Genomic DNA, 23585 nt, shown 5'->3' on the forward strand with positions numbered 1-23585 from the left:
TGTGATTGGCTGGCTACCAGTCCAAGGTGTCTCACCTGAAGACAACTGAGATAAGGTGGAGCTGACACTAATGAGGACCAGGGACATAGAAAAAAAAACAGATGTTTGTGTCTTGTGACTGGCTGGCTACCTGTCCAAGGTGTTTCACCTGAAGACAGCTGAGATAAAGTGGAGCTGACACTAATTAGAACCAGGGACATAGAAAATAACAGATGATTGTGTCTTGTGCTTGGCTGGCTACCAGTCCAAGGATTTCACCTGGAGACAGCTGAAAAAAAGTGGAGCTGAAACTAATAAGAACCAAGGACATAGAAAATAACAGATGCTTGTGTCTTGTGATTGGCTGGCTACCAGTCCAAGGTGTCTCACCTGAAGACAGCTGAGATAAAGTGGAGCTGACACTAATTAGAACCAGGGACATAGAAAATAACAGATAATTGTGTCTTGTGCTTGGCTGGCTACCAGTAAGGATTTCATCTGAAGACAGCTGAGAAAAGGTGGAGCTTACACTAATAAGAACCAAGGACATAAAAAATAACAGATGTTTGTGTCTTGTGATTGGCTGGCTACCAGTCCAAGGTGTCTCACCTGAAGACAGCTGAGATAAGGTGGAGCTGACACTAATGAGGACCAGGGACGTAGAAAATAACAGATGTTTGCGTCTTGTGATTGGCTGGCTACCAGTCCAAGGTGTCTCACCTGAAGACAGCTGAGAAAAGGTGGAGCTGACACAAATTAGAACCAGGGACATAGAAAATAACAGATGATTGTGTCTTGTGATTGGCTGGCTACCAGTCCAAGGTGTCTCACCTGAAGACAGCTGAGATAAGGTGGAGCTGACACCAATGAGGACCAAGGACATAGAAAATAACAGATGCTTGTGTCTTGTAATTGGCTGGCTGACAGTCCAAGGTGTCTCACCTGAAGACAGCTGAAAAAAGGTGGAGCTGACACTAATAAGAACCAGGGAAATAGAAAATAACAGATGTGTTTGTCTTGTGATTGGCTGGCTACCAGTCCAAGGTGTCTCACCTGAAGACAGCTGAGAAAAGGTGTAGCTGACACTAATGAGGACCAGGGACGTAGAAAATAACATATGTTTGTGTCTTGTGATTGGCTGGCTGACAGTCCAAGGTGTCTCATCTGAAGACAGCTGAGAAAAGGTGGAGCTGACACTAATAAGAACCAGGGAAATAGAAAATAACAGATGTGTTTGTCTTGTGATTGGCTGGCTATCAGTCCAAGGTGTCTCACCTGAAGACAGCCGAGATAAGGTGGAGCTGACACTAATGAGGACCAGGGACGTAGAAAATAACAGATGTTTGTGTCTTGTGATTGGCTGGCTGACAGTCCAAGGTGTCTCACCTGAAGACAGCTGAGATAAGGTGGAGCTGACACTAATGAGGACCAGGGACGCAGAAAATAACAGATGTTTGTGTCTTGTGATTGGCTGGCTGACAGTCCAAGGTGTCTCACCTGAAGACAGCTGAGATAAGGTGGAGCTGACACTAATGAGGACCAGGGACGCAGAAAATAACAGATGTTTGTGTCTTGTGATTGGCTGGCTACCAGTCCAAGGTGTCTCACCTGAAGACAGCTGAGAAAAGGTGGAGCTGACACCAATGAGGACCAAGGACATAGAAAATAACAGATGCTTGTGTCTTGTAATTGGCTGGCTGACAGTCCAAGGTGTCTCACCTGAAGACAGCTGAAAAAAGGTGGAGCTGACACTAATAAGAACCAGGGAAATAGAAAATAACAGATGTGTTTGTCTTGTGATTAGCTGGCTACCAGTCCAAGGTGTCTCACCTGAAGACAGCTGAGATAAGGTGGAGCTGACACTAATGAGGACCAGGGACGTAGAAAATAACAGATGTTTGTGTCTTGTGATTGGCTGGCTGACAGTCCAAGGTGTCTCACCTGAAGACAGCTGAGATAAGGTGGAGCTGACACTAATAAGAACCAAGGAAATAGAGAATAACAGATGTGTGTGTCTTGTGATTGGCTGGCTGACAGTCCAAGGTGTCTCACCTGAAGACAGCTGAGAAAAGGTGGCGCTGACACTTATTAGAATCAGGGACATAGAAAATGACAGATGCTTGTGTCTTGTGATTGGCTGGCTACCAGTCCAAGGTGTCTCACCTGAAGACAGCTGAGATAAGGTGGAGCTGACACTAATGAGGACTAAGGACGTAGAAAATAACAGAATCAAGTTTGAGTTTGTGTGATAATGATTGATGAGCGTTTCTTCTCATTTGTCGGTCACCAGACTTTGTGGCCGCCACACGGACCATTTTCCAGGATAACCTGGAGGAACTCAGTTTAGGAGACGCACCCTTCATGTTTTCCTGTCACCAAGCCGCCAGTCTGATGGACACATCAGCCTTTCACTCCCCGGTAAGTGTGTGTGTGTGTGTGTGTGTGTGTGTGTGTGTGTGTGTGTGTGTGTGTGTGTGTGTGTGTGTGTGTGTGTGTGTGTGTGTGTGTGTGTGTGTGTGTGTGTGTGTGTGCGTGTGTGTGTGTATACATTTCTATCAAAAGTTTTTGAAAAAATTATTTTATTAATCTGTAGTTTTACTTGAATTTGAACGACATTGAAAGGTTTTAACCTACTATTTCATTATCATGTAGAAAACTGGAACGCAAATGGCGCGCGACTAAACTTGAGGTTTTCCATCAAGCATGGAGTGATAGTTTAATAACTTATAAACGCATGCTTACCTTAGCTAAAGCTAAATATTACTCAAATCTCATCCGCCTCAACAAAAACGATCCTAAATTTCTGTTTAGTACAGTAGCATCGCTAACCCAACAAGGGACTCCTCCCAGTAGCTCCACCCACTCGGCAGATGATTTTATGAATTTCTTTAATAAGAAAATTGAACTCATTAGAAAGGAGATTAAAGACAATGCATCCCAGCTACAACTGGGTTCTATTAACACAAATATGACTGTATATACGACGGACACTGCCCTCCAAAATAGTCTCTCTATTTTTGATGAAATAACATTAGAGGAATTATTACAGCGTGTAAGTGGGATAAAACAAACAACATGTTTACTTGACCCACTTCCTGGGAAACTTATCAAGGAACTGTTTGTATTATTAGGTCCATCAGTGTTAAATATTATAAACTTATCACTTTCCTCCGGCACTGTTCCCCTAGCATTCAAAAAAGCGGTTATTCATCCTCTGCTCAAAAGACCTAACCTCGATCCTGACCTCATGGTAAACTACCGACCGGTCTCCCACCTTCCGTTTATTTCCAAAATTCTCGAAAAAATTGTTGCACAGCAGCTAAATGAACACTTAGTGACTAACAATCTCTGTGAACCTTTTCAATCCGGTTTCAGGGCAAATCACTCTACGGAAACAGCCCTCGCAAAAATGACTAATGACTATTGCTAACGATGGATTCTGATGCGTCATCTATGTTGCTGCTTCTTGATCTTAGCGCCGCTTTCGATACCGTCGATCATAATATTTTATTAGAGCGTATCAAAACACGTATTGGTATGTCAGACTTAGCCTTGTCTTGGTTTAACTCTTATCTTACTGACAGGATGTAGTGCGTCTCCCATAACAATGTGACCTCGGACTATGTTAAAGGCCTACTGAAATGAATTTTTTTTATTTAAACGGGGATAGCAGATCTATTCTATGTGTCATACTTGATCATTTCGCGATATTGCCATATTTTTGCTGAAAGGATTTAGTATAGAACAACGACGATAAAGATTGCAACTTTTGGTATCTGATAAAAAAAAGGCTTGCCCCTACCGGAAGTAGCGTGACGTAGTCAGTTGAACATATACGCAAAGTTCCCTATTGTTTACAATGATGGCCGCATGAAGTGAGAGAGATTCGGACCGAGAAAGCGACAATTTCCCCATTAATTTGAGCGAGGATGAAAGATTTGTGGATGAGTAAAGTGCAAGTGAAGGACTAGTGGGGAGTTGAAGCTATTCAGATAGGGAAGATGCTGTGAGAGCCGGGGGTGACCTGATATTCAGCTGGGAATGACTACAACAGTAAATAAACACAAGACATATATATACTCTATTAGCCACAACACAACCAGGCTTATATTTAATATGCCACAAATTAATCCTGCATAAAAACACCTGCGTGTTTGTTATGCTAGCTCCTAGCTCCTCTGCTAGCTCCTAGCTCCATAGAACACGCCAATACAATTCAAACACCTGATCAACACACACAATCACTCAGCCCAAAAGACCGTTTACCTAACCCAAGGTTCATAAAGCTTATATATTTTTAAAAAGTTACGTACGTGACGCGCACATACGGTCAAGTTATCGAATGTTTAGCAGCCAAGGCTGCATACTCACGGTACCTGATATTCAGCTGGGAATGACTACAACAGTAAATAAACACAAGACATATATATACTCTATTAGCCACAACACAACCAGGCTTATATTTAATATGCCACAAATTAATCCTGCATAATAACACCTGCGTGTTTGTTATGCTAGCTCCTAGCTCCTCTGCTAGCTCCTAGCTCCATAGAACACGCCAATACAATTCAAACACCTGATCAACACACACAATCACTCAGCCCAAAAGACCGTTCACCTAACCCAAGGTTCATAAAGCTTATATATTTTTAAAAAGTTACGTACGTGACGCGCACGTACGGTACGGTACGTGTTATGCTAGCTCCTAGCTCCTCTGCTAGCTCCTAGCTCCATAGAACACGCCAATACAATTCAAACACATGATCAACACACACAATCACTCAGCCCAAAAGACCGTTCACCTAACCCAAGGTTCATAAAGCTTATATATTTTAAAAAAGTTACGTACATACGCAAAAAAAAGCCAAAGCTGCATACTCACAGTAGCACGTCTGCGTCTTTGTCATCCAAATCAAAGTAATCCTGGTAAGAGTCTGTGTTGTCCCAGTTCTCTACAGGCGTCTGTGTATCCAAGTCAAATGTCCTCCTGGTTAGAGTCTCTGTTATCCGAGTTCTTCCATCTTGACTGCATCTTTCGGGAATGTAAACAAAGAAGCGCCGGCTGTGTACTGTTGTGGCTGACTACGTTCGAAAAATACGTCCATTTCGCACCGACAACTTTCTTCTTTGCTTGCTCAGCTTCCTTCTTCATAATGCAATGAACATGATTGAAACAGATTCACGAACACAGATGTCCAGAATACTGTGGAATTATGAAATGAAAACAGAGCTTTTTCGCATTGGCTTCAATGTGGAAGGCATACCCGTGTTCGCCGGTCTACGTCACGCGCATACGTCATCCTCAGAGGCGTTTCGAACCGGAAGTTTAGCGGCAAATTTAAAATGTCACTTTATAAGTTAACCCGGCCGTATTGGCATGTGTTATAACGTTAAGATTTCATCATTGATATATAAACTATCAGACTGCGTGGTCGGTAGTAGTGGGTTTCAGTAGGCCTTTAAGGTAACGTGCGGAGTTCCCCAGGGTTCGGTTCTTGGCCCTGCACTCTTTAGTATTTACATGCTGCCGCTGGGTGACATCATACGCAAGTACAGTGTTAGCTTTCACTGTTATGCTGATGACACTCAACTCTACATGCCCCTAAAGCTGACCAACACGCCGGATTGTAGTCAGCTGGAGGCGTGTTTTAATGAAATTAAACAATGGATGTCCGCTAACTTTTTGCAACTCAACGCTAAGAAAACGGAAATGCTGATTATCGGTCCTGCTAGACACCAACATCTATTTAATAATACCACCTTAACATTTGACAACCAAACAATTACACAAGGCGACTCGGTAAAGAATCTGGGTATTATCTTCGACCCAACTCTCTCGTTTGAGTCACACATTAAGAGTGTTACTAAAACGGCCTTCTTTCATCTCCGTAATATCGCTAAAATTTGTTCCATCTTGTCCACTAGCGACGCTGAGATCATTATTCATGCGTTCGTTACGTCTCGTCTCGATTACTGTAACGTATTATTTTCGGGTCTCCCTATGTCTAGCATTAAAAGATTACAGTTGGTACAAAATGCGGCTGCAAGGCTTTTGACAAAAACAAGAAAGTTTGATCATATTACGCCTATACTGGCTCACCTGCACTGGCTTCCTGTGCACTTAAGATGCGACTTTAAGGTTTTACTACTTACGTATAAAATACTACACGGTTTAGCTCCAGCCTAGCTCGCCGATTGTATTGTACCATATGTCCCGACAAGAAATCTGCGTTCAAAGAACTCCGGCTTATTAGTGATTCCCAGAGCCAAAAAAAAGTCTGCGGGCTATAGAGCGTTTTCTATTCGGGCTCCAGTACTATGGAATGCCCTCCCGGTAACAGTTAGAGATGCTACCTCAGTAGAAGCATTTAAGTCCCATCTTAAAACTCATTTGTATAATCTAGCCTTTAAATAGACCCCCTTTTTTTAGACCAGTTGATCTGCCGTTTCTTTTCTTCTCTCCTCTTCTCCCCTGTCCCTTGCGAGGGGGAGTTGCATAGGTCCGGTGGCCATGGATGAAGTGCTGGCTGTCCAGAGTCGGGACCCCGGGTGGACCACTAGCCTGTGCATCGGTTGGGGACATCTCTGCGCTGCTGACCCGTCTCCGCTCGGGATGGTTTCCTGTTGGCCCCGCTGTGGACTGGACTCCCGCTGATGTGTTGGATCCACTGTGGACTGGACTTTCACAATGTTATGTCAGACCCACTCGACATCCATTGCTTTCGGTCTCCCCTAGAGGGGGGGGGGGGTTACCCACATATGCGGTCCTCTCCAAGGTTTCTCATAGTCATTCACCGACGTCCCACTGGGGTGAGTTTTTCCTTGCCCGTATGTGGGCTCTGTACCGAGGATGTCGTTGTGGCTTGTACAGCCCTTTGAGACACTTGTGATTTAGGGCTATATAAATAAACATTGATTGATTTAATGATCTTATTTTAATTGTTGACTCTTCTGTGAAACACACAGTGCCCTTCAGCTGTGGCGTCCCTCAAGGCTCAACACTGAGTCCCATTGTGTTCACTGTATTTGTTACCATTGGGATCAATCAATATTATTTCCCTTTATTTCTCTGCACATGATATGAAAATCAATATTGAAACCTGGCAAAGTCAGCATTTGTTGTACTTTGGTGTCTCTACGACATTAGAATGGATTATCTTTTATTTCCTTAAACTACTGTATTATTCTGACAATAGAGCGCTTTAGTGGTGCTTCTTAACTTTAGTGGGTGCGGCTTATATACCGGTGTATATAAGCCACACCCACTAAAGTTAAGAAGGAAAAAAATAGTTTTCCATATATAAGCCGCACCCCACTATAAGTCGCAGATCTATATGTTGTGAAATGAGTTAGCTACACAGAAATATTCTGCAAATGTTTATTTACATACCTTAATTGTTTCCAAATGGTGTCTGTAACAGGGCAGTAAAACGGATGATCAAACAAAACAAAAGTCATGGTCATGGACCCACTAGCTGCGCAAGCTAGCTCTACAATCAGCTAAACAGACTCAATAACTCTACAGAGACGTTTTGCTGAATTTGTGAAACTGAAAAAATACAAAAAGAATGTAAGTTAATAATACTAACACAGAAACTTATAAACGTGTTAGCATATTAGCTAATGCTAATGACGCTAGCTTGATTACAATACGATAGCACGTACAAATATGCATTAAAACACTGCTACAGACATCATACATGGGACACTTTAGTAACTAAGAATTGTTTTAGTTATATTGTAAAACTTACATACGTTGCTTGGAGTGACGAATGAAGAATCCTTACGAGTAGAATCGCTATGGATATCTAAACATGGAACGACACTTGTACTTCCAGTTCAAAGCACTAAATGTGATCCAAAATATGGTGCCATAGCACAAACAATAAAACGCATATTTACTGTATTTTCTTTTACTTTTTTTAGAATAGATCTGCATTATGGCCGTCTGCATTATTTGCTTCACCGTTTTATAAGCCGCAGTGTTCAAGGTGTGGAAAAAAGTATCAATCAATCAATCAATCAATGTTTATTTATATAGCCCTAAATCACAAGTGTCTCAAAGGGCTGCACAATCAATCAATCAATCAATGAATGTTTATTTATATAGCCCTAAATCACAAGTTGTCTCAAAGGGCTGTACAAGCCACAACGACATCCTCGGTACAGAGCCCACATACGGGCAAGGAAAACTCACCCCAGTGGGACGTCAATGTGAATGACTATGAGAAACCTTGGAAAGGACCGCATATGTGGGTAACCCCCCCCCCCCCCCCCCCCCTCTAGGGGAGACCGAAAGCAATGGATGTCGAGTGGGTCTGACATAATATTGTGAAAGTCCAACACATCAGCGAAAGTCCAGTCCATAGTGGGGCCAGCAGGAACCATCCCGAGTGGAGACGGGTCAGCAGCGTAGAGATGTCCCCATCTGATGGACAGGCTAGCGGTCCACCCCGGGTTGGGAGCAGAGTAGAAAAGAAAAGAAAAGAAACGGCAGATCAACTGGTCTAAAAAGGGAGTCTATTTAAAGGCTAGAGTATACAAATGAGTTTTAAGATGAGACTTAAATGCTTCTACTGAGGTAGCATCTCTAACTTTTACCGGGAGGGCATTCCATAGTATTGGAGCCCGAATAGAAAACGCTCTATAGACCGCAGACTTTTTTTGGGCTCTGGGAATCACTAATAAGCCGGAGTTCTTTGAACGCAGATTTCTTGCCGGGACATATGGTACAATACAATCGGCAAGATAGGCAGGAGCTTGACCGTGTAGTATTTTATACGTAAGTAGTAAAACCTTAAAGTCGCATCTTAGGTGCACAGGAAGCCAGTGCAAGTGAGCCAGTATAGGCGTAATATGATCAAACTTTCTTGTTTTTGTCAAAAGTCTAGCAGCCGCATTTTGTACCATCTGTAATCTTTTAATGCTAGACATAGGGAGGCCCGAAAATAAAACGTTACAGTAATCGAGACGAGATGTAACGAACGCATGGATAATGATCTCAGCATCGCTTGTGGACAAAATGGGACGAATTTTAGCGATATTACGGAGATGAAAGGAGGCCGTTTTAGTAACACTCTTAATGTGTGACTCAAACGAGAGAGTTGGGTCAAAGATAATACCCAGATTCTTTACCGAGTCACCTTGTTTAATTGTTTGGTTGTCAAATGTTAAGGTGGTATTATTAAATAGATGTCGGTGTTGAGCAGGACCGATAATCAGCATTTCCGTTTTCTTAGCGTTGAGTTGCAAAAAGTTAGCGGACATCCATTGTTTAATTTCATTAAGACACGCCTCCAGCTGACTACAATCCGGCGTGTTGGTCAGCTTTAGGGGCATGTAGAGTTGGGTGTCATCAGCATAACAGTGAAAGTTAACACCGTATTTGCGTATGATGTCACCTAGCGGCAGCATGTAAATACTAAAGAGTGCAGGGCCAAGAACCGAACCCTGGGGAACTCCGCACGTTACCTTAACATAGTCCGAGGTCACATTGTTATGGGAGACACACTGCATCCTGTCAGTAAGATAAGAGTTAAACCAAGACAAGGCTAAGTCTGTCATCCCAATAGGCGTTTTGATACGCTCTAATAAAATATTATGATCAACAGTATCGAAAGCGGCGCTAAGATCAAGAAGCAGCAACATAGATGAAGCATCAGAATCCATCGTTAGCAATAGATCATTAGTCATTTTTGCGAGGGCTGTCTCCGTAGAGTGATTTGCCCTGAAACCGGACTGAAAAGGTTCACAGAGATTGTTAGACGCTAAGTGTTCATTTAGCTGCTGTGCTACAATTTTTTCAAGGATTTTCGAGATAAACGGAAGGTGGGACACCGGCCGGTAGTTTACCAGGAGATCAGGATCGAGGTTAGGTCTTTTGAGTAGAGGATGAATAACCGCTTTTTTGAATGCTAGGGGAACAGTGCCAGAGGAAAGTGATAAGTTTATATTATTTAACACTGATGGACCTAGTAATACAAAAAGCTCCTTGATAAGTTTCCCAGGAATTGGGTCAAGTAAACATGTTGTTTGTTTTGTCCCATTTACACATTTTGACAATTCCTCCAATATTATTTCATCAAAGAGAGAGAAACTATTTTGGAGGGCGGTATCCGTCGTATATACAGTCGTATCTGTGTTAATAGAACCCAGTTGTAGCTGAGATGCATTGTCTTTAATCTCTTTTCTAATGACTTCAATTTTCTTATTAAAGAAATTCATTAAGTCATCTGCTGAGTGGGTGGAGCTACTGGGAGGAGTCCCTTGTTGGGTTAGCGATGCTACTGTACTAAACAGAAATTTAGGATCATTTTTGTTGAGGTGGATGAGATTTGAGTAATATTTAGCTTTAGCTGAGGTAAGCATGCGTTTATAAGTTATTAAACTATCACACCATGCTTGATGGAAAACCTCAAGTTTAGTCGCACGCCACTTGCGTTCCAGCTTTCTACATGATAATTTCTGGGCTTTAGTTTCTTCTGTAAACCATGGGGTACGCCTTTTAGGGGCCCTTTTTAGCTTTAGCGGTGCTACAATATCAATGGTGTCGCGCAGGGCGTCATTAAAGTTGTTAGTGAGGTTATCAATAGAGCCCACATAATTTGGGAATGGTGCCATTACCGAAGGCAGTAGGTCAGTAAGAGTCGTCGTTGTGGCAGCATTAATGTTGCGGCTGCTATAGTAGTTATTATTATTATTATTAGTTTGTTGACAATGAGTCAGAACTTCGAATTTTATAAGGTAATGATCGGACATTACTTTAGTGTACGGGAGTATCGTAACTTTAGAGGTGGTGACACCCCTGACAAGCACTAGATCTATCGTATTACCGTTGCGATGCGTGGGTTCATTTATTATTTGTGTAAGACCACAGCTATCAATTATAGTCTGGAGCGCCACGCATGGAGGGTCCGATGGGGTATTCATATGGATATTAAAGTCCCCCATTATGATTATATTGTCGGCGTGCGTCACTAGATCAGCAACAAACTCTGAGAATTCACTGATGAAGTCCGAATAGGGCCCAGGGGGGCGGTAGATAATAGCCAGGTGGAGAGGCAGCGGTGTGACAAACCTCAAAGTGAGCACTTCAAACGAGTTATATTTATTATTTAGGTTAGGTGTAAGATTATAGTTTTCATTGTATATTAGTGCGACACCCCCTCCCCTTTTAAGAGGTCGGGCAACATGTGTATTGGTATAGTTAGGAGGAGATGCCTCATTTAGCGCAAAAAAATCGTCTGGTTTGAGCCAAGTCAAGTTTGTTGTCTCTAATGACTTCATTAACTAATAACGTTTTGGAAGATAATGATCTTATGTTTAAAAAGCCCATATTATAGGTAGTGGGCTGTTTTGAGGATTGTTTGTTGAAATTATCCGAAGTAGCAATATTAATAATGTTGCGTTTATTATGCGTATTGCACTTTAAATAGTTTCGACTATATCTAGGAATTGATACGACGGGGATATTCAGATTGTTTGCTTGATGTTGCGATAAACTGAACGCATCATAGTTAACTACCTCAGTACAATGTATGTCTGCCTCTGACACGGTCACAAAAGAAAAAACATTATGTGAGTTGTGTTTTATTCTAAGAGAATTGCTATGTGTGCAGGGATTATCCAGCCTGACGCCGGCTAGTTCTAGTTTAAATGGCTTCTTACCCGGAGACTCCACGCTTCTTTGGTTAGCTTTTGTCTTTGTTGTTAGCCCAGCTCGGCATCCCCGCTTCTGCTTCCGCTCGCACCGCATATGTTGTCTCCATTGGCGGTCACCGCTAGCACTTGACTCCGCTGCTACAAAGGCCGCTCGATGTAGCCCACGAAGTATTCCCATGCTAGCGAGGAGGTCCACCGTACATGCATCTTTCAGTCTATAAAGACCCGATCCATCCACATCCAGAATTGTCTGTCGGTCGTATGTGATCACAGAGTGTTCACGCTTTGAGCCAGCCATGAAATTGACAGAAATGACGGGTGTTTTTTGCCAAATCGCTCTACACTCCCAAGAGCGTTAGCATAGCCGCAGCATACCATACGCCACCATCTTGCCAACCAGTAGCGACCTATTGCTCTGAATTTCAAGTAAAAGCTGAAAGACACTAAAGTGAACATTATTGTTTTACACTGGATGTTTACATTGTCAATTTAAAAACATTTAACAAGTTATTTTTAATATTTTCCAAACAGTAAATGTTCCTGCACAATTATTTGCACTTAAAATTATGTTTGTAGTAATAAATATGATTAGAACATTTGAATAAAATGGCGAATAAAATGGACGAATCAAAAGGAGTACGCCATGTGCAGTATCATGTGCTTTACGGAGACATGGCTACATGCGGACTTCCCGGACCACAGCGCGTCTCTACCCGGCTTCACAACCTCACGGGTGGATAGAGACACACTCCTGAGCGGTAAGAAAAAAGGCGGTGCGATTGTCATCTTGGTGAAGGAGAGGTGGTGTGATCCTGGACATGTTCCTGTAAAGGAGTGTGTTTGTATGCCAGAAATTCTGGCTGTTGGAATTCATCCATCCATCCATTTTCTACCGCTTGTCCCACTTCTGTAATCTTCATCGGCGGGTACATCCCTCCTTCTGCAGACGAGGCTGCTGCTTGCGACACCATTCATGCAGCAGTTGCTAGGCTACAGACCGAACACCCCGATGCCCTCATTCTCATTTCGGGTGACTTTAATCATGCTTCTTTAGACTAAATTTTACCCACTTTCCACCAATATGTGCACTGTGCAACACGGGACAATACAACTCTGGCCCTAATGTATGCTAATTCAAAAGATGCATACAGTTCCACTGCTCTGCCCCCCCTGGAATGGCCTGATCACAATCTGGTGCTTTTAACACCTCAATATGTTCCTACTGTGAGGAGGCAGCCTGTCTCAACAAAATCAGTGCGGACGCGGAACCAGGAAGCATGTCTCGCCCTGCAGGACTGTTTTGAGACCACAGACTGGAACGTGCTCTGTAAGCCTCACAGGACAGACATTGACAGCATCACAGACTGCATCACAGACTACATACATTTCTGTGAGGACTCCATCATCCCTACAAAAACTGTCCACTGTTATTCAAATAACAAGCCCTGGATCACCAGCCAGCTAAAGGTGCTGCTGAATGAAAAGAAGCTAGCCTTCAGATCTGGTGATCGAGATGAGTTGAGGAGGATACAGTGGCAGCTTAAAGTTCAGCTGCAAGAAGGAAAAGAGGCCTACAGAAGGAAGCTCGAGGTCAAACTCCAGCAGAATAACACTCGGGATGTGTGGAAGGGCATGAAAACCATCACAGGTTTCAACAACAAAGCCAAACTGCTGGATACGGGTGTAGATCATACTTGCCAACCCTCCCGTTTTTACCGGGAGACTCCCGGTATTCAGCGCCTCTCCCGATAACCTCCCGGCAGAAATTTTCTCCCGACAAACTCCCGGTATTCAGCCGGAGCTGGAGGCCACGCCCCCTCCAGCTCAATGCGGACCTGAGTGGGGACAGCCTGTTCTCACGTCCGCTTTCCCACAATATAAACAGCTTGCCTGCCCAATGACGTCATAACATCTATGGCTTTTAGAGAGTAGAGTGCACAACTGCGCACACAACAAGGAGACGAAGCAGAAGAACGAGGAAGTTACAGACATGGCGACGCCGTCGACGAGCAAGATGAAGAAATACGCTTGCAAGTTCCAAAACGAATGGAAACAAGAATTTCAGTTCATCCAGGACAGTTCGAAGGGGAAGAGGTATGTATGTTGCCTGTACATTTTGTAGAACAGACTTCTCCATTGAACACGGTGGCCGAAATGATATACTCATTCATGAACGGAGAAGTTAAACAGGACAATGCTGCCATCTACTGGATAGCCTCCGGAACACTGAAATTCAAGTATTTATTTTATTTATATGTATAATAAAATAATATATATATATATATATATATATATATATATATATATATATATATATATATATATATATATATATATATATATATATATATATATATATATATATATATATATATATATATATATAGCTAGAATTCACTGAAAGCCAAGTATTTCATATATATATATATATATATATATATATATATATATATATATATATATATATATATATATATATATATATATATATATATGTATGAAATACTTGAGTTGGTGAATTCTAGCTGTAAATATACTCTCCTCTTAACCACACCCTTAAACACGCCCCCGCCCCAACCACGCCCCCACCCCCACCCCCACCTCCCAATATCGGAGGTCTCAAGGTTGGCAAGTATGGTGTAGATAGAGCCAACCAGCTGAATTTGTTTTTCAATAGATTTAGCAATGCACCCCTTACTGGCCCTCCCCCCACAACTCCTGTCCTCACACCTCCCCTGACCATCAATCTACAAACTCCTTCACTGTTGCCTGCCACTGCTGTTTCTTATCCCCCCCACTTCCACCCCCACTGAGAAAGCCAGCCTGGTGTGTCTGACACCTGGCCATGTGAGACGACAGCTGGAGAGAGTCAACCCAGCCAAAATCAGCAGGCCCTGACTGAGTCAACCCCTGGGTCCCGAAGACTTGTGCTGCTCAGCTGGCTGAGATCCTGCACTTCATCTTCACCCTGAGTCTGAAGTTAGAAAGGATACCAGCGCTATGGAAAACATCCTGCATAGTGCCGGTGCCCAAGAAGCCCATCCCATCGGGCTTGAATGACTTCAGACTGGTTGCCCTGACGTCTCATGTCATGAAGTTCCTCGAGAGACTTGTGCTGGATCAGCTGATACCCTTGGTGGCTCCTACCCTGAACCCTCTACAGTTTGCATATCAGCCCCATGTAGGAGTGGATGATGCTGTTATCTACCTGCTGCATCGTGCTCACTCTCACCTGGATGGTGGGAGGGACTCTGTGAGGATCATGTTCTTTGATTTACCCAGTGTCTTTAACACCATTCAGCCAATTCTGATGAGTGACAAGTTGTTCAGGATAGGTGTCAGTTCATCCATTGTCTCCTGGGTCACTGATTACTTGTCTGACAGGCCCCAGTTTGTGCGACTGGGGAGCTCCCTGTCGGATACTGTGGTCAGTGGTGTAGGTGCTCCACAGGGGACCGTCCTGTCTCCTTTCCTGTTCACCCTGTACAGTCTGTTGTGGCCAGTGCCCTGTACTTTGCAGTGGTTTGTTGGGGAGCAGCACCAGCAAAAGAGACTTAAACCGGATTGACAAATTGATCCGCAAAGCCGGCCAAACTGATGGCACGCAGTTGGAGGCGTTTGTGTCAGTGAGGGACAGGAGGACAAAGTGTTTGTGTCCGTGAGGGACAGGAGGACAAAGTGTTTGTGTCAGTTGGGGACAGGAGGACAAAGTGTTTGTGTCAGTGAGGGACAGGAGGACAGTGGACAAACTGCTGGCCATCATGGACAATCCACTCCACCAGACAATTGAGGCACAGTGGAGTTCATACTCCAACAGGCTCCTTCAGCTTGGTTCCCACAGTGTTGGATTCAAGAACTCCTTCATTCCACACTCTATTCAGCTGTATAAAACACTGGCCATACAGCAATAGATGATATCTGTCTCTTACCTGACACCTGACATGTTAGCTACCTCTCTTTCTTTATTATGTTTGTAATCTACTCTCTATTTTATGTTGCAGCTGTTACATATACTGTAATATTGTACATGCTCATTGTTATATATTGTATATATATAAAAATAAAATATAATATAATGATATAATATATCAGTATATATTATTGTGGAGGGGAGTGTGGCCAGCGGGCCTGCCGCAGAGCGGGGTGTGCAAGGACCGGCCTCGAAGACAGCGGCAGGTGAGTAGATTGCCCGGCTGGGCCTTGTTATCTTATCACCTGTCGCCTTTATTAGCAGCAGCCGGAAGTTGGGAGTTGGAGCAGAGCGAGACACATGAGCGAGAGACTAAGAGAGCGAGCAGACACGAGCAGACTGAAAAGTCACGAGAGCGAAGACTGCTGGAAAGCGGGCTATCCGTGTGTGTGGGCGCTTGCAAATAAAGACTTGTTCAAACCTGACAACTGGGCTCCCAGAAGATCTATCGGCACCAGGAGAACTCACCATAGAGGGAGACTTTCACAATTACAGTATATACTGTATATATAATTTGTAAATATTACATCTTTGATATATTTTATATTGCTACTATGGTACATGTTTAGTCTACTTTATACCTGCATTATACTTTCCATCCTTACCCTTTCCATCCTTTGTAACTGAGCTACTGTGTGGAACAATTTCCTTTGTGGATCATTAAGGTTTGTTTAAGTCTAACATCTTTTTGTTTTGACCACAATAGTATCGCACTGTGATATCATTTTGATACGGTTCCATCTTATAAAGGAAACCACGGTGGTGACACCTGACACACAATATCTTCTTTTCAACACTTTGGGTGTGCTAAAAAAAGATGCTCTCCACTTGCAGACGTACGAGTCACAGTGCAGCTACAGTGGTGAGGAGATGGAGCACTTCCAGACAGAAGTGAAGGAGCTGCAGACGCAGATGAAGCAGCTCAAGGTGCAGCAAACACAACATATTTTGTTATGTATTGGTTATATATATATATATATATATATATATGAAATACTTGGCTTTCAGTGAATTCTAGCTATATATATATATATATATATATATATATATATATATATATATATATATATACATATATATATATATATATATATATATATATATATATATATATATATATATATATATATATATATATATATATATATATATATATATATATATATATATACAGTGGGGCAAAAAAGTATTTAGTCAGCCACCCATTGACAATCAATAGGTGGCTGACTAAATACTTTTTTACTTTTTTTTTTAGGTTGTCCTGAAGAATTTGGAGGTAATCCTCCAGGATTACCTCCAAATTCTTCAGGACAACCTAAAATCATCAGCCCGGAAGTTGGGTCTTGGGGGCTTGGGTGTTCCAACAGGACAATGACCCCAAACACACGTGTGGTAAAGAAATGGCTAAATCAAGCTAGAATGAAGGTTTTAGTATGGCCTTCCCAAAGTCCTGACTTAAACATGTAGACAATGCTGAAGAAACAAATCCATGTCAGAAAACCAACACATTTAGCTTAATTGCACCAATTTTGTCAAGAGGAGTGGTCAAAAATTCAAGCAGAAGCTTGTGGATGGCTACCAAAAGCGCCTTATTGCAGTGAAACTTGCCAAGGGACATGTAAGCAAATATTAACATTGCTGTATGTATACTTTTGACCCAGCAGATGTGGTCACATTTTCAGTATAGAAGCAAACTTCATGAATGTTTTTTGTGACCAACAAGTATGTGCTCCAATCACTCTATCACAAAAAAATAAGAGTTGTAGAAATGATTGGACACTCAAGACAGCCATGACATTATGTTCTTTACAAATTAAAGTTAAAGTTAAAGTACCAATGATTGTCACACACACACTAGGTGTGGCAAAATTATTCTCTGCATTTGACCCATCACCCTTGATCACCCCCTGGGAGGTGAGGGGAGCAGTGAGCAGCAGCGGTGGCCACGCCGGGAATCATTTTTGGTGATTTAACCCCCAATTCCAACCCTTGATGCTGAGTGCCAAGCAGGGAGGTAATGGATCCCATTTTTATAGTCTTTGGTATGACTCGGCCGGGGTTTGAACTCACGACCTACCGATCTCAGGGCAGACACTCTAACCACTAGGCCACTGAGGTATGTACACTTCTGACCACCACTGTACACTATATTGCCAAAGGTATTCGACCACCTTTTTTAAAATAGTATGGACAAAATATCAGTTTGTGCTATATATACTGTATATTGCCAAAAGTATTTGACCACCTGCCTTGACTCACATATGAAGTTGAAGTGCCATCCCATTCCTAACCCATAGGATTCAATATGACCTTTTGCAGCTATTACAGCTTCAACTCTTCTGGGAAGGCTGTCCACAAGGTTGTGGAGTGTGTTTATATCTTCTGGGAAGGCTGTCCACAAGGTTGTGGAGTGTGTCTATATCTTCTGGGAAGGCTGTCCACAATGTTGTGGAGTGTGTTTATATCTTCTGGGAAGGCTGTCCACAAGGTTGTGGAGTGTGTTTATATCTTTTGGGAAGGCTGTTCACAAGGATGTGGAGTGTGTTTATATCTTCTGGGAAGGCTGTTCACAAGGATGTGGAGTGTGTTTACAGGAATTTTTCACCATTCTTCCAAAAGTGCATTGGTGAGTAGGGATGATGTTTGATAAGAAATTATCGTGTCTGAGCCCATTATCGAATCCTCTTATCGACCCGATTCCTTATCAATTCTCTTATCAAATCCAGATAGGTTTTTGTATATGGGAAAAAAAACACAATATTTGGTTTAACAAAAGCTCACTTTTATTTTATAAGAAAAAAATTAAATAAAATAAATAAATAAATTTGACTGTTACCCCCCTAAAAAAAATAAAAAATAAAATATTGACTGTTGTTACCCAAAGTATATTAAGTGGGATTTTTCAGAAAAACAAATATATACAGTAACACAAAAAAACCTGTCTCTGTGATCACTATAGGTGTATAAATAATAATATAGTGTTAAATAAAATTAGTCCCTTGGGCACAAAACTGAAAATAATACAGCTCTCCAAAAAGTGCACTTCTGCTGCTATTGGAACATACTAACTACACACACTATGACACTAAGAACACCACTGTTATCAATCAACAATTCTTCCCCCCTTACATGAGAGCGAAGCCTGGCAATAATTGCATATTGCCTGTTCTGCCCTCACTATATGTGTTGAGGTTATACAGCTTGGCAGACAGCTAACAAACAATCCAAAGCAGATTAATCAATGTAGGCTCTTTATTGTTGTTGATCTTGCTTTGTCTTTTCCTATCTTTACTTTTTTCTTGCACTGGACTGTTATTTTTTTTTTTTTAAACTGAAATACACACAATGACAAATGTATAAGCGATGTGATTCAATTAACATACTGAAATGTAATACACAATATGTAAATATTAGCTTCACACAAATATACAGTACTATCATCAAACAAATACTTCTGAGTGTTGAAACTATTTAAATGGTGGAAATACACGACTGGCAGCCATTTTAAGTCCTCAAAACATCCATTGAAACAGTGCACAAAAATCGTTTTTCAATAAACATCTTTGTATAAAACTTAAACACTTTCCACCTTAATATTGAGTTACATAAACAAGTTAAACAGTTTACTTACAGACTTATCTTTTCCAAGGCTTGTAAGAGCTAACACAACTTGTCTACTTCTCAATTGTCTCAACCCGGAAGTGCCCAAACTAATGACGCGTAGTATTTTCATATCGCCACAGGGTATCAGTAAGAGTCTACAATCAAATGGGCATAACATTGCAGGTCCCACAGGGCATTTCCTGTACGTGGGAAGGGATTCATTCCCAGGGACTCGAATAAACAACCAACTCTTTTTCTTTACTATAGTGGCCTCGATAACGGGAACCAGTTCTCAGGGATTCGAGTCCATAGAATCGGTTCTTTTTTTTATCGAACAACCGGGAGAACCGATTTCGAACATCATCCCTATTGGTGAGGTCACACACTGATGTTGGTGGAGAAGGCCTGGCTCTCAGTCTCCTTTCTAATGTATCCCAAAGGTGTTCTATCGGGTTCAGGTCAGGACTGTGTGCAGGCCAGTCAAGTTCATCCACACCAGACTCTGTCAACCATGTCTTTATGGACCTTGCTTTGTGCACTGGTGCACAGTCCTGTTGGAAGAGTAAGGGGCCCGCTCAAAACTGTTCCCACAAGGTTGAGAGCATGGAATTGTCCAAAATGTTTTGGTATCCTGGAGCATACAAAGTTCCTTTCACTGGAACTAAGGGGCCAAGCCCAACTCCTGAAAAACAACCCCACACCATAATTCCTCTTCCAAATTTCACACTGGGCACAATGCAGTCCGAAATGTAGCGTTCTCCTGGCAACCTCCAAACCCAGACTGGTCCATCAGATTGTCAGATGGAAAAGCGTGATTCATCAGTCCAGAGAAGGCGTCTCCATTGCTGTAGAGTCCAGTGGCCACGTGCTTTAGACCACTGCATTGGACTTGGTGATGTATGGCCTAGATGCAGCTGCTCGGCCATGGAAACCCATTGCATGAAGCTCTCTGCGTACTGTACGTGGGCTAATTGGAAGGTCACATGAAGTTTGGAGCTCTGTAGCAAGTGACTGTGCAGAAAGTCTTTGCACTCTTCAGTTTACATGGCCTACCACTTGGTGGCTGACTTGCTGTTGTTCCCAAACTCTTCACTTTTCTTAGAATAAAGTTGACTTTGGAATATTTACGAGTGAGGAAATTTCACGACTGGATTTGTTGCACAGGTGGCATCCTATGACAGTTCCACGCTGGAAATCACTGAGAGCGGCCCATTCTTTCACAAATGTTTGTAGAAACAGTCTCCATGCCTAAGTGCTTGATTTTATACACCTGTGATTAGTGATTAGGACACCTGATTCTCATCATTTGGATGGGTGGCCAAATACTTTTGGCAATATAGTGTATATATATATAAATATATACAGTATACATATATATACATTAGTTTCACTAGTTTTCTGGATTTGACTTTGAAAGGTGGTGCTTAAGGACATGGAAACCCGTAAGAACACCCTTGAGGATGAGCTCCAGAAGACCTCTGAGGTATGAGATATAGAAACAAGTCCACACTGGCATATTATAGCAACTGACAAAGTAAAAAAGCAATATTTCGGGTTAAAAATGAATATCTTGCTGTCCTTGAAGAAAGCGTGCGTGACTGTGGAGGAAAACGTCCGTCTAAAGAGTCGTCTGCAGGCAGCCCAAACGGAAGCGGGACAGCGTCAGGCTAGCACCGTCGAGCAGGACTATGAAGAAGTGATCCAGCTTCTGGAGACTGAGATTCAAGACCTGAAGAACCAAGTGGCGGGCAGAAGGCAAACACTAGAAGCGGATGCCACACAGGTGAGTCCCCAAGATAGCAGACTTAGGGACGGGTGTCAAATTCTCTACTTTTGATCCCAGCCACCAATTCCGTCGGGACTAGCATGTAGCGCTTTGCTTTGCAGAAGGCAGACTTTCTTACCTCCGCCAAAGAGATTGTGTTACTTTGCCACACATCTCAAACAGTCATGGGCACATTTTCATAAAAAATGTTTAGGAAATGTCCAAGAAACTATTTTCTCTGTCTACTGCGGACATTCACTTCCTGCTTGCGGCGTTCCACGCTCCCACCTTGCCGGTCCCGCAGAGGATTCTGGGAGATGTCGTTTATTTTCAGACCCGCCAGAAAACAAACTACACACAGGTTTTTGTTTGATACCGTCATGCGTCACAGCATTATTGTGAAGACAAACAGCGGGTGTGTAAAAAGTACGGTACTTACAGTATCAACACTTTGTAGGACTCAACAAAAGGCAAGACTGGCACATTTACTTAATGGCAAAGACTACTTCCTGACACACCGTAGTCTATACCAGGGGTCGCCAACCAGTCGATCTTTGGGACTCTGAAGGTTGATGGCGAAAATATTAGAAAAATATGTTTGCATTATGAGTGACACCCCCAGCCAGAGAATGACCAACAGACAGGTTTCTCTCTCTTCAGCCTCTCATCAAGGCGGCACACTTCACCCGCTCGTCTGCATGACGTGCCCCAAAAGCATGGATCAGTTCAGTTGGTATATAGCATATTCACAAACAAAGTGATGTACAGACATAAGAAAAGGGACACACGGTGTCATGTTGACATGCTAACACAGAGGGATGAATCAAAATACAGTGGTAAAATATACCTTCAAAGAAGTGCAGAATATAGCACCTAAAATACTCAAATGTAATAAATAAATAAAAGGATAAAACAATAAATAAAAACAACCAAGATATCCTGTCTAACTGGATTTGAACGCCAGAGAGAAAAATATGTCTTTAGCCTGAATCCAAATTGTCTCAGAGACTGTGAGGACCTAGTAGATAATGGAAGGTTGTTCCACAGTCGGGGCCACTGAAAAGGCTCCATCTCCTCTGGTTTTAGCCTGGATTTAAATTGTCTCAGAGACTTGGAGGACCTAATAGATCATGGAAGGTTGTTCCACAGTCTGGGCCACTGAGAAGGCTCAATCTCCTCTGGTTTTAAGACTAGTTTTAAATTGTCTCAGAGACTGGGAGGACCTCATAGATAATGGATGGTTGTTCCACAGTCTGGACCACTGAAAAGGCTCCATCTCCTCTGGTTTTAGCCTGGATTGAAATTGTCTCAGAGACTGGGAGGACCTAATAGATAATGGAAGGTTGTTCCACAGTCTGGCCCACTGAAAATCTCCATATCCTCTGGTTTTTAGACTAGTTTTAAATTTTCTCAGAGACTGAGAGGACCTAATAGATAATGGAAGGTTGTTCCACAGTCTGGCCCACTGAAAATCTCCATATCCTCTGGTTTTTAGACTAGTTTTAAATTGTCTCAGAGACTGAGAGGACCTAATAGATAATGGAAGGTTGTTCCACAGTCTGGGCCACTGAGAAGGCTCCATCTCCTCTGGATTTTAGCCTAGTTTTTGGGACAGCGAGTAGGAGCTGGTCTGAAGACCTCATAGTCCTGCTGGGACAAGAAGGCTGCAGCAGCTCCAAAAGAGAGGGCGGGGCTTTTTGATGTAAGTTTTTAAAAAGTTCAAAGACCAGCAGAAGAATTCTGCAGCCGCTGGAGAGAGTCCTGATCCAGGTCTACGTGCAACCAATGACAGTAGTCCAGGCGTGACGTCACAAATGCTTGGATAGCTCTTTCAAAGTCTGTGGAAGATACTGGTTTATTTTTGCCAGGAGTCTTAGCTGAAAGAAGCTAGATTCAATGACAGAGTTCATTTGTTTGTCCATCTGAAGCAAGCTGTCAATGTGACGTCTTGCTGACTGGTGGCAACATGAGGACCATAGCACATGAGGACCATAGCACTTTTTTTTTCTTCTGTCTTGCCTCTGGTGAGGGCGGTCGCATCTTTCTCCGCTCCCTACTTCCCAGCTTGCTCTCTTCGTTTTTGTCTTGTTTGAACTTTTTTGAAGCCTCTTTCTTTGCGCTGTCCTCAAATCAAAACATCAAACATTGATATGATCAGCTGGACTCTCGACGCAATTGACAAAGTCTTTTCGACAAGGAAAAGAGGTTCGGGGGAGCCTGGCTGCCCTGATGGAACCATTGCTGCGGGGTATGTGAGAGATTCCTGGGATGAATAGAGAATCATGTGCCTCTCAGTCCTTTCTATCGAGGACGTGGAAGACATCTACCTATTTGGAACCGTGATCACGGGGCACCTGCTGATTGGGTTGGGCATTGCTCTGGTGTATCGTCAAATTCGGAAGACGATGGCAGCCACTCAAGGAGCCCAAAGGCTGTTCGTCGCAATGGAAGGTTTGGGCAGGGCTGTGGGATCACAGACTGTGGCGATTTCTGATCTGAATTGCAAGATGGATCACATCATGGAGAAGTTTGCTGAGGAGGAAAACTGAATTGAATTTGAGAAAAACCAGCATGGACAAATAGAGCAGGCGAGTCATTGTTTTTTTT

At 42.6% G+C, this 23585-nt stretch overlaps 1 protein-coding gene across 5 annotated transcripts in view; it reads left to right on the forward strand.

Annotated features, from left to right (window-relative positions):
• si:dkeyp-72e1.9 (syntaxin-binding protein 4) overlaps positions 1-23585 on the forward strand; it is a 163614-nt gene that overhangs the window by 108375 nt on the left and 31654 nt on the right. For 4 of the 5 annotated variants that reach the window (XR_009826532.1, XM_062050636.1, XM_062050635.1 and 1 more), the window contains 4 exons: positions 2270-2397; positions 16445-16537; positions 20631-20696; positions 20799-20996. Coding sequence is in view for 4 of the 5 variants with exons in the window: in XM_062050636.1 (XP_061906620.1) it covers positions 2270-2397; positions 16445-16537; positions 20631-20696; positions 20799-20996 (485 nt within the window). In the remaining variant the exon portion in view is untranslated. The remainder of the gene's footprint in view (positions 1-2269; positions 2398-16444; positions 16538-20630; positions 20697-20798; positions 20997-23585) is intronic. The other variant, XM_062050637.1, reaches the window with a different exon arrangement.

Source organism: Entelurus aequoreus, linkage group LG06 (assembly GCF_033978785.1).
Source record: "Entelurus aequoreus isolate RoL-2023_Sb linkage group LG06, RoL_Eaeq_v1.1, whole genome shotgun sequence".
Taxonomy (NCBI): Eukaryota; Metazoa; Chordata; class Actinopteri; order Syngnathiformes; family Syngnathidae; genus Entelurus; species Entelurus aequoreus.